At 46.6% G+C, this 13,737-nt stretch overlaps 2 protein-coding genes across 3 annotated transcripts in view; both read right to left on the bottom strand.

The window, feature by feature from the left end:
* ATP6V0D1 (ATPase H+ transporting V0 subunit d1) overlaps nucleotides 1-6,117 on the bottom strand; it is a 69,512-nt gene extending 63,395 nt beyond the window's left edge. The window contains exon 1 of the mRNA XM_007517734.3: nucleotides 5,901-6,117. Within this exon, the coding sequence (XP_007517796.1) occupies nucleotides 5,901-6,030 (130 nt within the window). The 5' untranslated portion in view covers nucleotides 6,031-6,117. The remainder of the gene's footprint in view (nucleotides 1-5,900) is intronic.
* A 924-nt stretch (nucleotides 6,118-7,041) lies between these two features.
* The window catches only part of AGRP (agouti related neuropeptide), a 69,165-nt gene continuing 62,469 nt past the window's right edge, over nucleotides 7,042-13,737 (bottom strand). For both annotated transcript variants that reach the window (XM_060185329.1, XM_007517733.2), the window contains 3 exons: nucleotides 7,789-7,921; nucleotides 7,575-7,660; nucleotides 7,042-7,287 (listed from right to left, as the gene is read on the bottom strand). In XM_060185329.1, the coding sequence (XP_060041312.1) occupies nucleotides 7,105-7,287; nucleotides 7,575-7,660; nucleotides 7,789-7,918 (399 nt within the window). In that variant the 5' untranslated portion in view covers nucleotides 7,919-7,921 and the 3' untranslated portion in view covers nucleotides 7,042-7,104. The remainder of the gene's footprint in view (nucleotides 7,288-7,574; nucleotides 7,661-7,788; nucleotides 7,922-13,737) is intronic.

Raw genomic sequence — 13,737 nt, 5'->3', positions numbered from 1 at the left:
TGAGTTGCAGCAGAAAAGGTAAGTAGCAGGTGTCCTGCTGGACTAGAATCCAGATAGAAAGCTAGGGTGTGTTCAAGGGTATAAACACCTTAAACCTAACGCCCTATAGCTTCTGGGAGTTGTCCAACACTTGAATTTTTTTTTTTTTTTTGAAACTTCATCATCTCAGGACACACCTAAAGATCTCTCTAAAGGCCTCAGGCTTAGTTGGTCTTTCCTTCCCATTTCCCTATCTTATTCCACTTCCCCTGCTTTCTTTAGCAGGGAGAGATAAGCAAAAACACTCAACAACGACTTAGAGGCTAGGCCTCTGGAGTTACTCTCAAGAAGTAGAAATGAAGCATGCTGAGATGGTGGTACTCGCTGCACTGATTAGGTTGGAATCGGTGGATGCAATATCATTTGGCCTGACTTAAGAGAAACATGCAGGGAAGTGAGCCCCACCCCAGAGGTTCCAGGATTGGGAGAAACATAGGCTCTGTAGAGGAAGCAGGAGATTCCTGTTGTCTTAGATTTTAAGAAGACAATAGATAGTTATTGCAATAATCACATTGTTTGGCAATTGGGTTAACTTTGAAGAATCCCTTTATTAGGATTTGCTGTATCATACACATCACCATAATTTATGTCTTTGACATTATTTGTATATAGCTATGCCACCGGTTGCTTCATGGACCACTATATGATCCAGTAATTCCTCTCCTAGGGATATACCCCAAGGACTCCATAACACCCAACCAAAAAGAAATGTGTACACCTATGTTCATAGCAGTACAATTCTTAATAGCTAAAACAGCCTAATTAGCAATGTATTAGCTTGTTGACATCTCACAATCTTATCATATAGATGCTATTAATATACCAGATGAAGACTACAGGACCCTGAGGTGTTGAAAAACTTGTCTAAGGTATCCCAGTGATTGGTAGGGTTGGGATTCAAACTCAGATATGTCTGATTTCAAAGTCTACCACAATATGTACAGTGAGAGCTTAGGAGTTTAGCTTCTGTGAGGAAAAATAATAGGCATGAAAGAGGGGGAAGCCCTAGAGTCAACAACCAATGAATAAGGTGTTGGACTCTCAAGCATGAGGTTCTACGTTCTATCCCCGGCATCAAATGTTTCTCTCTCCCTCTATTTCTCATGTTAATAAATCTTTTTAAAAATATTTAAAGAAAGAACTATGGAGAAGCCAAGAAGTGGCACACTTGGTACAGTGTGCATGCTACAATACACAAGTACCCAGGTTCAAGGCCCCAGCCACCAACTTCAAGGGGGAAGTTTCACTAAAGTACTGTAGGGTGTAGTCCAGGAGGTGGTGTAGTGGATAAAGCAATGAACTCTCAGGCATAAGGTCCTGAGTTCAGTCCCTGGCAGCACATGTACTGGAGTGATGTCTGGTTCTTTTTCTCTCTCTCTCTCTCTCTTTCTCTTCCTATCTTTTTCATTAATAAATGAATAAATAAAATCTTTAAAAAAGAGAGAGAGTGGGGCCAGGCGGTAGTGCAGCAGGTTAAGTGCATGTGGCGCAAAGTGCAATGACTGGTGTAAGGATCCCTATTCAAGCCCCCAGCTCCCTACCTGCGGGGGGGGGGGGGGGATCACCTCACGAGCAGTGAAGCAGGTCTACAGGTGTCTGTCTTTCTCTCCTCCTGTCTTCCCCTCCTCTCTCAATTTCTCTCTGTCCTACCCAACAACAATGACAGCAATAACAACAATAATAGTAACAACAACAATGATAAACAACAAGGGCAACAAAAGGAAAAAAAATGGCATCCAGGAGCAGTGGATTCGTGGTGCAGGCACCAAGCCTCATTAATAACCCTGGAGTCAATAAATAAATAATAAAAAATAAAGAGAAATATTCAAGTACTTTAAGCATCTCCCCCCCCTGCTCCTCCCCTCTCAACTGCTCTGTCTCTATACAAAATAAATACATAAATATTAAAAAATAGGGGCTGATTGGTGGTACACTTAGTTGAGCGCACATGTTACAATGCACAAGGACCCAGGTTTGAGCCCCCGGTCCCCACTGGCAGGGGGAAAGCTTTGCAAGTGGTGAAGCAGTGCTGCAGGTGTCTATCTTTCTCTCTCCCTTTGTTTCACCCCTCCCCTCTTGATTTCTGACTGTCTCTATCCAATATATAAATATAATTTTAAAAATTAAAAAATTAAATATTAAGAAACTTAAATATTTTAAAGAAGAGCAAGAGAATTTTTGAATGTCACATGTCTAAAGGTCTAGATGATGGTCTATAAGGGGGGCCATATGCTAAACAGTTTTGTGAGAGGAAGGTCTGATATGTTTGTGGAGGATAATGGAGCGTCTGCTGGGGAGATAGGACCCTGTATCCCCAGAAGCTCTACAGGAAAGAAGAGCAGACAGTAAGTAGCAGGAATGTGTAAAGCCCAGAAAGAAGTTTATTAAATGCTACTTGGTAGTCAATAATGTTTACCTTCAGACTTATGGAAATAAAGATCATTCTCTTGTTCCAATCAACCCACAAAACACACATTAAAATACCTGTGTGCTAGAAGAATGGGTGGTAGTGCATCAGGTTAAGCACACATGGTGTGAAGCTAAAGGACTGGATCCTGGTTCACACCCAGGCTCCCCACCTGCAGGGGGGTCGCTTCACAAGCGACGAAGCAGGTCTGCAGGTGTCTATCTTTCTCTCTCCCTCTCTGTCTTCCCCTCCTCTCTCCATTTCTCTCTGTCTATCCAACAACAACGACATCAATAACAACAATAACTATAACAATAAAACAACAAGGGCAACAAAAGGGAATAAGTAAAAAAATTTTTTTAAAAAACAGACCTGTGTGCTATTCTCAACTTTGACATCATCTACCCAGACAATATTTTTGTCCACCTCCATGTTAGCTATCAAACTCAAGCAAAAATTACTAAAGTCATAGGCCACTAGGAACATATCTAAAATAGAGTTCCTAGCTTCTTTCCATCCTAAAAATCACTATTCTCCTCTGCTCTATTCCTACTTTTGGGTTTCTGCTTATTAAACATTTTGTCCTGCTTTATATTTTATTGTCTTTCAGCCACTAAGTTGCAGATGCTACTATGATTCCATCCTGAACTTCCCTGGGCAGACGACCTCACCAGTGTGTCTCTGAATCTCACCTCTCCAGAGGTCTACCCCATCAGGCAAAGACAGAAACAGGCTGGAAGTAGAGACAGACCTGCCAACATCCATGTCCCATGGAGAAGCAATTACAGAAGCCATACCTCCCACCTTCTGCACCCCAAAAAGAATTTTGGTCTATACTCCCATGGGGGGAGAAATGTCAGGGGAAGATGACCAGAGGGCTTTGAACCCCAATTCTATCAGGACCCTGAGAGAAAAGAAGAAAAACAGAAGGATACTTGGAAGTAATAGGTAATAGTAATAGGTGTAGGTGTGACTTAGAAAGGAAGAGAAGGGGGGCCAGGCAGTGGCGCACCTGGTTGAGTGCACATTTTAGAGTACGCAAAGACCCGGGTTCAAGCCCCGGTCCCCACCTACAGGGGAAAGCTTTGCGAGTGATGAAGCAGGGCTGCAGGTGTCTCTCTGTATCTCTCACTCTCTATCTCCCCCTTCCTTCTTGATTTCTGGCTGTCTCTATCCAATAAATAACAAGATAATTAAAATTTTTTTTAAAAAAGAAGAGAAGACAGGACAATAGGAAAAAATAGGAAAAAAGAAATAGAGAGAGAGATAGAAATAACATTCAACCCATATATTTGACCTTGGGAGAATCACTGTAGTTTCCAAAGGAGGGAATGGGGACACAGCACTCTGGTGATGGTGAGGGTGTGGAATTGTACTCCTGTTATCTTTTGGTTTTATAAACCAATATTAAATCACACACACACACAAGATGGTTTTATAAACCAATATTAAATCACACACACACACAAGATGTGTGTGTGTGTGTGTGTGTGCGCGCCAGGCACTGCCCAAAACAGCCTCCCTCTGTTTCTTCTCCTTTTCCCACAGTGAGGACACCCAGGGTGCTGGTAAACTCCTATGACCCAACACTCCAAAAAGTGCTCTTTTCACCTCTCCCATATCTGTCTTCATAAAGGAAAAGAACACCTTCTCTTATACATTTATATTAAAACCATAGCATCCATAACAGTATTTTAACTTCAATAAGTTTAAATATTTTAAGATGTTTATATTACTAGTGTGTGGTCTGGAAGAAATAATTACTGATTTTTATTTCACTGAGCCCATTTCTAACTTTAATCAAGTCTCTGAGGAGAAACCCTTCCCCCAGAGGGTGAATCATCTGGCCTTCTTCCCCATCCTGCTATCAACAATGGGCTAACAGTAGCTCTACTCAAAGGATAGCTTTTAAGGGTTGAAAAGGGGAATTCATATCCCAGTCACAATGCACTTGACAACCAAGTGTGGCCAGGGGGAAGGGGGAGGAAGCAAAAGCTCGATTAAGGACATCTCCAATTCAGTAAACTTGATGCAACTCTGTCTAAAGGAATCATCCTCACTTTAGAAATATGTGTCCAGAAAAAGGAAACTCAGCCTCTCACCATTCTAGTCCTAAGAACAGGTGTCTTTCTAGCAGCTGAGGTGGGACTTACTGGCCAAATACTTTTAATTTTTTTGTTTTATTTATTTATTATTGGCTAGAGACAAATTGAGAGGGGAGGAGGAGATAGAAAGGGAGAGAGACAGAGACACATCTACAGCCCTACTTCACCACTTGTGAAGCTTTCCCCCTGCAGGTGGGGACCAGGGGCTTGAACCTAGGTCCTCACACACTGTAATGTGTGCACTTAACCAGGTGCGCCACCATCTACCTGGCTCCCTGACCAAATACTTTTGTATGACCAAATACTTTTGTATGAACTTTCTTTTTTTCTTATTTATTCCCTTTTGTTGCCCTTGTTATTTTATTGTTGTAGTTATTATTGTTGTTGTTAGATAGGACAGAGAGAAATGGAGAGAGGAGGGGAAGACAGAGAGGGGAAGAGAAAGACAGACACCTGCAGACCTGCTTCACCGCCTGTGAAGCGACTCCCTTCCAGGTGGGGAGCCAGGGGCTCGAACCGGGTTCCTTACACCGTTCCTTGTGCTTTGCGCCACCTGCGGTTTAACCCACTGCGCTACTGCCCAACTCCCTTGTATGAACTTTCAAACTTGCTGGGCCACGCCTTGCTCTCCCAAGCCTGGCGTTCAGAAGACCACTCAGCCAGTGGTTCGGTGATGGGAAAGAACACTGGCTCAGATGGCTCAGAATTTCCCAGGAATTCTCAAGCCATGGGTCAGTGGATGGACACAAAGGCCTTAGTGTATATACTGGAGGGAAGTGGAAGACTTTTCTGCTTTGCTTCCTTAAGCATTGCCACGGAATAGCTCTCTGTGTAGTAAGACTTGTGTGGACCAACCTCCCAAGAGATTCATTATCATTCTCTTCTTTCTTTCTTTCTCTTTCTCTCTCTCCTTTCTCTTCTCTCTTCTCTCTCTCCTCTCTCTACAAGAGCAGTGATCAATTCTGGCTTATGTTGGTGCGAGGGACTGAACCTGGGACTTCAGACTCAGGCATGAGAGTCTCTTTGTATGACGACTATGCTATCTACCCCTGCCTCCAAGAGATTCCCTCTACTGAAATACAAGAAGGACTCAAAAGGGGAAGAGGCGGCCCAAGCAGAAGAGAACCACGGCAGTTCCTAAAGCCTTACTTGGGCCTCAGCCCCGAGCCTCAGTTGGAGACAGATTTCCGGCGCGCCCGCCATCAGCACCCGGATTCCCAGAGAAACCTCCTCGAGGCCCTTCCAGAAGCCGGGTCTCCAGGTCTCCGACCCAAACCTCGAAGCCCCAGGCCCCGAGCCAGCCTCCGTGTCGGCTCGGAAAGACTGGGCAGCCCGGCCCCGCGGCTCACCCTCCAGCGTCTCGCACTGCACCAGGTTGAGGTAGTCCGCCTGGCTGAGCACCCCGGCTTTCAGGCCGCGCACCAGTCCCTCCAAGTAGCCATTGTCCACGTTGAAGTAAAGCTCCGGGAAGAACGACATGGCTGCGACGGAGGTGCGGGACCCGAGAACCCCCACCAGCCGGCAAGCAGCGCGACTCCCAGATCAGCTGACGTTGCGCCGCAGCGGGCTGTCAAGCGTGTCAGGTGACGCGCGAGTCCGTCACGTGACCACAACGGGGCGGGGCTCTGAGCGACGCCCAGCCTTCGGGAGGTTTTGCGCTGTGACTAATGTAGCAGAAGCCCGCCCCCACACCCGCGCATGCGCACTGAGAGAGCTTCGCTCTGGCACCCTAGAGAGTTTTGCAGTGTCCTAGGCGGGCCGCGTGGTGGTGCCCGTGGCCGGGAAATTGAATGTGGCCCGCTCTGTGTGCCTGGGTCTGGTTCACCAAAATGGGGGTTAGCTCGGCTGCTTCTTTTTTTAAATTTTTTGTTTGTTTATTTATTTGTTTTGGATAGAGACAGAAGCATTGAGAAGGAAGGGGAGATAGAGAGGGAATGAGACAGAGAGACATCTACGGCCCTGCTTCACCACTTACGAAGCTGTTGCCCTGCAGGTGGGGACCAGGGGATTGAAACCGTTTCCTTGAGCACTGTAACGTGTGCACTCAACCAGGTGTGCTATCATTCGGCCTCAGGCCCTGCTTTTCATATTTGGAAAGAATCAGGTAAGTCAGTCTCCCCCTGCCCCAGGGGAACTTAAATCCTGTGTAGGGGGATTTGGCTGAGAATCATTCATACAGCAGACCCTGAAGCCTTATGTTGGCCAGTTCAGAGTTAACACCACCTATACTGCGCTATGCCCCCATCCTCGCATTGGTTGGATCCTGGAGGACTAAAATGCGACCTTCCTCCTTTTCCACCTCCCCTAAGTGACTCCCATTATGTGATAGTTCCTCCTTTTCCATCTCCCCCAGGTGACTCCCATTAAGTGATAGTCCAGGCCCTAAGGTTAGAATTTTTGTGTGTGTGTTACTTGGTTGGCAGTATCCCCAGTCCAACTATGATCTACCCTCTCCAACAGCCACGTTCGAAATAACACCAGAAGTTTGTGTTTGGTCCCATCGTTTATTTGCCGCCCCCCCCCCTGCCAAGCCCCAACCCTGATGTTGGCCAGCTAGGTGCGGCTGCAGGGGTTCGTTGCAGTGCCCAGCTTGCGGCAGTAGCAGAAGGCGTTGAAGAAGCGGCAGTAGCATGTGGCACATGGGTCACAGCAAGGTGCCTGGTGTCCCAGGCAGGACTCATGCAGCCGAACACAGCGACGCAGTGTTCGGGGCTCACGGCCCTGAGGATCTAGCTCCTGCAGAGGAGTAGGGTAGTAGGTCTGGGCCTTCCAAGGCAGATCCTGGGACCTTAGCTCAGCCAAAATCAGATCCTCCTGCTGCCATCTCCGTCCTCCCTTCTCCCTCCAGGCTCCTCCAAGGCCCCGACCTCTGCTCTTTCCTCCATCTCAAAAGGATGGCAGCGGAGCATGGGGAGAACTCATTACAATGCTGCCCCAGGTGAAGGGGTCACTAGGTAGAAAGAGATTAGCCTGATGCCCCCACCCAGAACAGTATTGCCTCACCCATCTCCCAAAGCTGTTACCTCTATCAAGGATTTGGCCTCCTGCAGCAAATCCTCTTCCTCTTGTTCTGCAGTTATCCTTTTTGAAGGGGATGACAGGCCCAGGCCTGGGACAAAGGACATGAGAGGAGACTGTCCCAGGCACGAAATACCCACCTCCAACATCTGGGTCTGGGGAAGGAAAAAGAAAACTCAAAACCAAGCCCCCCAAAAAGCCACTCCTTCCCACACTGACCTGGCATCTCTGAGAACAGCGTCTGGTCAGGTCTTCTGATGCCCTCCATGGGAACCAAGTCCATCTGGGCCCCCTGCATGACGGGCAATGCCAGCAGCAGCACACAGCTCAGCAGCACTGTAGTCAGCATGGCCTGGCTCAGCAGGAAGATCCATCACTTAGTCTTTCTTCATCCTTGAGGTACCTTACCCCAGGGGGCTGCTACCCTCCACAGAGAATAGGCATCTTGGTCCCACCTGACGACTTACCTCTGCTTGCTGGGTCCGTGCCCTGAGCGCATCTGGCCCGGAGCCCTCAGCTTATATGGCAACGTTTAATAAAGGACTCCCACGTGACTGTCCCCACCACCAGGGCAGGAGGGGCCCTCCCAGAGTGTGGGGGCACAGTCGAGGTCTCTCCCTGAAACCTGGGCCTTTAGGTGCTCTACAAGAGGGGTGCCATCTCCATTTTTGGGTGAGGTTTCCAAGATCCTATCAAATGTTGGGAACAAATGGGTGCCCAGGGATCCCCAAATTTCTGTAGGATAGAGACCTGGGAGAGGAGGGGGTGGGAGAGCATCACACAACTAACAGTAGTAACAAAACAGGCAGCCTTGAACACCTAATCTAATTTGTGGCCCCGGAAATGCTCACTCAGCTTCTACACGGTGTGCTGTTTCCTTTGCTTCCAAGAATTTGGGGAACTGTCATGGGAGGGGGAGAGAGACAAGTAGCCAGATTGGGCTAAGAGTAGGGTGCCAACATTGAGCTAGCAGTTTGAGGTGGAATGGGAGGGGAGAAGCCCATGGAGCCAAAGTCAGGTTCTCCTGCCATCATCCCCCTTCTCCCTCAAAGCTTCTCCAAGACCCCCACCCCTTCCCACCTGGAGTTCCTGGAAGTCAAAGAGCTGAACATGTTGTTCTCTGGGTGGGTTATCAGAGTAAAAAGCTTTCAGGCCACCTGTCTCATTAGTGCTAATGGCTACTCCCTTCCGCCTGCATTACCAGGCCACTCCAACTCCTGGGCTCAGAAGTACCCAGGCTGGGTGGGGGTGAGGACCACCCTTTCCTGGAGATGGGAAGAGACACAGGCCCCACCGACCCCTGCCTTCCTTCACCCCTTTGGAGAACTAATTTTTATTTTTATATATTTTTATTTAATCTTTGAGTAAAGACAGATACCAGAGTTTATGGTGGTGCTGGGGATTGAACCTAGGACCTTAAAGCCTCAGGCATGAAAGTCTTTTGTAAAATCATTATGCTAACTCCCCAGCCCATTTTTGTTGCCCTTGTTGTTATTATTATTGTCGTTGTTGTTGTTGGATAGGACAGAGAGAAGTTGAGAAAGGAGGGGAAGACAAAGGGGGAGAGAAAGAAAGACACCTGCAGACCTGCTTCAGCGCTTGTGAAAAAAAAAACCCTGCAGGTGGGGAGCTGGGGCTCGAACCAGGATCCTTACACTGGTCCTTGCGTTTCTCGCCATGTACACTTAACCCACTGTGCTACCGCTGGCCCCCCATAGATCATTTTTAATAAAAAGAAGACTGATAATAAAGTAATCCGTTCACTTGCAGATATTGGTTATAAGGTACAGCTGGGAGTCAGGTGGTAGCGCAGTGGTTTAAGCGCACATGGCAAAGCGCACGGACAGGCGTAAGGATCCAAGTTGGAACCCCGGGCTCCCCAAATGCAGGGGAGTCGCTTCACAAGCAATGAAGTAGGTCTGCAGGTGTCTGTCTCCCTCTCTGTCTTCCCCTCCTCTCTCCATTTCTGTCCTATCCAACAACAACATCAATAACAACAATAATAACTACAACAATAAAAAACAAGGGCAACAAAAGGGAATAAATAAATATTTTTTAAAAAAATTTTTAAAAGGTATGGCCACTGATATTCTTTCATGTTAGAAATTATGTTTATTATTATTCAAGAAAATGTTTTTAACATTTTATTTTATTTATTTATATTAAATAGAAACAGAGAGAAGTTGAGAGGGAAGGGGGAGCTGAGAGAGAAGGGGAGAAAGAGGCATCTGCAACATGGTTTCACCACTCCTGAAGCTTCCCCTTCAGGTGAGGATCAGAGGCTTGAATCTGTCATGGTAACATGTGTACTAATCCAGGTACACCACTGCCTGGCCCCCAAGAAAATGTTTTTAATCATGCTAATAAACTTTTTTAGAGATGAAAAAAAATTGATTCACCCCAAGGTGCTGTTCCAGATTTTCCCCATAGGGGACAGAAGAACCATAGCACCCGCTGACTCTCAATCCATCCTCATTATGAAACTGAGATTCCCCACCCAAGCACTGTGCCACCCCAGTGTCCTATAGGACTTGCAAGGTTGCCTGGAGAAGAATGGTTCCCTCAGTCACCCAAGATGTATAGCAGCATGAATGAGTTATTTCTTTTTTTCTTTTCTTTTTGCCTCCAAGGTTATTGCTGGGGCTCGGTGCCTGCACTACAAATCCACTGCTCCTAGAGGCCATTTTTTCCCTTTTTAAAAAAATATTTTTATTTATTATTTATTCCTTTTTGTTGCCTTTGTTTTATTGTTGTAGTTATGATTGATGTCGTTGTTGTTGGCTAGGACAGAGAGAAATTGAGAGAGGAGGGGAAGACAGAGAGGGGGAGAGAAAGACACCTGCAGACCTGCTTCACCACTTGTGAAGCGACTCCCCTGCAGGTGGGGAGCCGAGGGCTCAAACCGGGATCCTTATACGGGTCCTTGCACTTTGCGCCACGCCTGTGCTTTACCCGCTCCGCTACTGCCGACTCTCGCCATTTTTTCCCTTTTGTTGCCCTTCCTTGTTGTTTATTGGTGTTGTTACTATTATTGTTATTGTTGTTGTTAGATAGGACAGAGGGGAACGGAGAGAGGAGGGGAAGACAAAGAGGGTGACAGAAAGATAGACACCTGCAGACCTGCTTCACCACTGTGAAGCAACTCCCTTGCAGGTGGGGAGCCGGGCCCTCAAACCGGGATCTCTACGCTGGTCCTTGCATCCAACCCACTGGGCTACCGCCTGGCCCCCTATGAATGAGTTATTTCAAGCATGTGTCTTGAGGCAGCAGCTTGGCCCCACCGTGATCAAGAGCTCCTCAATGGGAGAGTCATGTTTGTTGCATGGCACCAACACTTAACCTTTCCCCCATTCATTCAAGAACTGTTTTATCAACAACAGCTATATGGCCGATATTATGCCAAAACTTCTATACTTGAAACTAGGCCAGAGGTGTGGTCTCCTGAACCTCCTGATTTTGGATCAGCCTGACCTGTGGATTGGCTTTTTACAGATGAAAGTCCCAGTTGGAGGAGCAGGGTGGTGGCTTATCTGGTAGAACACACACATTATTACCAAACCTGAAGACCCAGGTTGAAGGACTTGGTCCCCACTTACAGTCAGGGAGCTTCACAAGTAGTGGAGCAGTGCTGCAGGTGTCTCTCTTTCTCACTCCATCTATCTCTCTCTCTCTCTCTCTCTCTCTCTCCCTCACACCCTTCATTTGTCTCTGTCTCTATCATTAAAAAAAAATTTTAAGCTTCAATCCCCAGCACCACCTTAAGCCAGAGCTGAGCAGTGCTCGGGTCTTTCTCTGAATCTATCTCATTAAAAATAAATAATATATTTTTAATATTTAATTTAAAAATCTACTAGGAGCAGTGGAGTCATCATGCAGGCACCTAGCCCAGCAATAACCCCTGGTGACAAAAAAGAAAAGAAAAGAAAAAAGAAAGTACTTGCTGGTATCAAGCCAGAGAGAGCCAGGTGACGCCCTGGCTAGCTGGTGAGTTGAACTCCAGGTCCCCAGACTATAAGGGAGCTGAGACCTAGAGCGGGTTCTTCCTCTCCCCCACCCCATTCGCTATCACAGACCTCCCCTTAGGACCCGAAGTGAACCATCTACTAGGTTCTCTTTAACAAACTCATCTAAATGAATAAGTAAAATATTATTTTTAAAGCTTTGCCCATTATACTTAAGTAAATAATTCTCACTGATTATTCATTTAAAAATGAGTTTGGGGCAGGCAGTAGCACACCCAGTTAAGCACACATAGTACTAAGCACAAGGACCCAGGTTGGAGAGCCCAGCTCTCCACCTGCAGGGGGGATGCTTCACAAGCTGTAAAGCAGGTCTGCAGGTGTCTACCTTTCTCTCTTCCTCTCTATCTACCACTTCCTTCTCAATTTCTCTCTGTTCTGTCAAATAAATCGGGGATGGCCAACAGGAGTAGTGAATTCATAGTGCTGGCACCAAGCCCCAACAATAACCCTGTAGGCACAAATAAATAAATGAGAATTTTTACTGGTGATTTATAAAACAATGATGTGTTTACCAATAAATGGTCTCATATTTGAATAGCTAAGCATAGTGGACAAGAAAAGTCGATCAAGCTAGTGAAATAGCTCACTTGGTAGTATGCTGCTTTGCCATGTGCTTGATTTAGGTTTGAGCTGGTCCCCACTGCAATGAATAAAGCTTCAGTTCTCTCTCTTTCTTCTCTCTCTCTCTTTCTCTTTCTCTCTCTCTCTCCTCCCTCTTTCTCTCTTTGCTTTCTCTAATAAGGGGGTCGGGCAATAGCACAGCAGGTTAAGCGCATGTGGCACAAAGCGCAAGGACTGGCATAAGGATCCCAGTCCAAGCCCCGGCTCCCCACCTGCAGGGGAGTCGCTTCACAGGCGGTGAAGTAGGTCTCTTCCCCTCTCTGTCTTCCCCTCCTCTCTCCATTTCTCTCTGTCCTATGCAACACGAACGACATCAACAATAACAATTATAACCACAACAAAGCTACAACAACAAAGGCAACAAAAGGGAAAAAAAATGGCCTCCAGGAGCAGTGAATTCATGGTGCAGGCACTGAGCCCCAGCAATAACCCTGGAGGCAATAATTAATTAATTAAAATAAAATAAAATAAATAGAGGGCAGGAGGTTATGCAAATAGATTCTCATGCCTAAGGCTCCAAAGTTCCAGGTTCAATCCCTTGCACCACCATAAGCCATAGCTGAACAGTGCTCTGGTAACATAATTAATTAATTAAAATAATAGAGGATCATGAAGGTAGATAGCATAATGATTATGCAAAGAGACTCTCATGCCTGAGGCTCTGAAGTCCCAGGTTCAGTCCTCAGCACCACCATAAGCCAGATCTGAGCAGAGGGGAGGGAAGAAGGAAGGAAGGGAGGGAGGGAGGGAGGGAGGGAGGGAGGGAGGAAGGGAGGAAGGAGCAGAGGAAAGAGAAGGGGAATGAGAAGGGAAAGAAAGAAAGAGAGAAAGAAAGAAAGGCTCAACAGTTGATTCATTGTTGTAAGACAGTTGAACCACACCTGGCCTGCTCAATTCCTGGTATCTTATTTATGAGATAAACATGAAACAAATTCAGGGGCCAGGTAGTAGTGCAGTGGGTTAAGCGTACATGGCACAAAGTGCAAGGGCCAGCATAAGGATCCCGGTTCCAGCCCCTGCCTCCCCACCTGCAGGGGGGTTGCTTCACAAGCAGTAAAACAGGTCTGCAGGTGTCTGTCTTTCTCTCCCCCTCTCTGTCTTTCCCTCCTCTCTCCATTTCTCTGTCCTATCCAACAACAACGGCAATAACAATAACAACAAGGGCAACAAAATGGGAATAACAGCCTCCAGGAGCCATGGATTCATAGTGCAGGCACTGAGCCCCAGCAATAAACCTGGAGGCAAAAACAAACAAACAAACAAACAAACCACATGAAACAAATGCTCCTTGTACTGAAAGCTAAACATGTTCTCAGTTGATAATTGTATTTCTTGGCCTCATCTGTCCACCTTTATCATGGTAAATAATTCATCCAAGACTTGTTTTGTTTGTAGACCCAAACTGGCTTCCAGTATGTACTCTCTTGAGGCCTCCTGCTTTCTCATTCACACATAGGACAGTCAACTTTGACCCAGACTTCCCTGGCCACTCTTTTGGAAATCCGACTGGCATATTGTGTTGAGG

The sequence above is a fragment of the Erinaceus europaeus genome, chromosome 2 (genome assembly GCF_950295315.1).
Source record: "Erinaceus europaeus chromosome 2, mEriEur2.1, whole genome shotgun sequence".
NCBI classification, from domain to species: domain Eukaryota; kingdom Metazoa; phylum Chordata; class Mammalia; order Eulipotyphla; family Erinaceidae; genus Erinaceus; species Erinaceus europaeus.
This window is presented reverse-complemented; position numbering and strand designations above follow the sequence as displayed.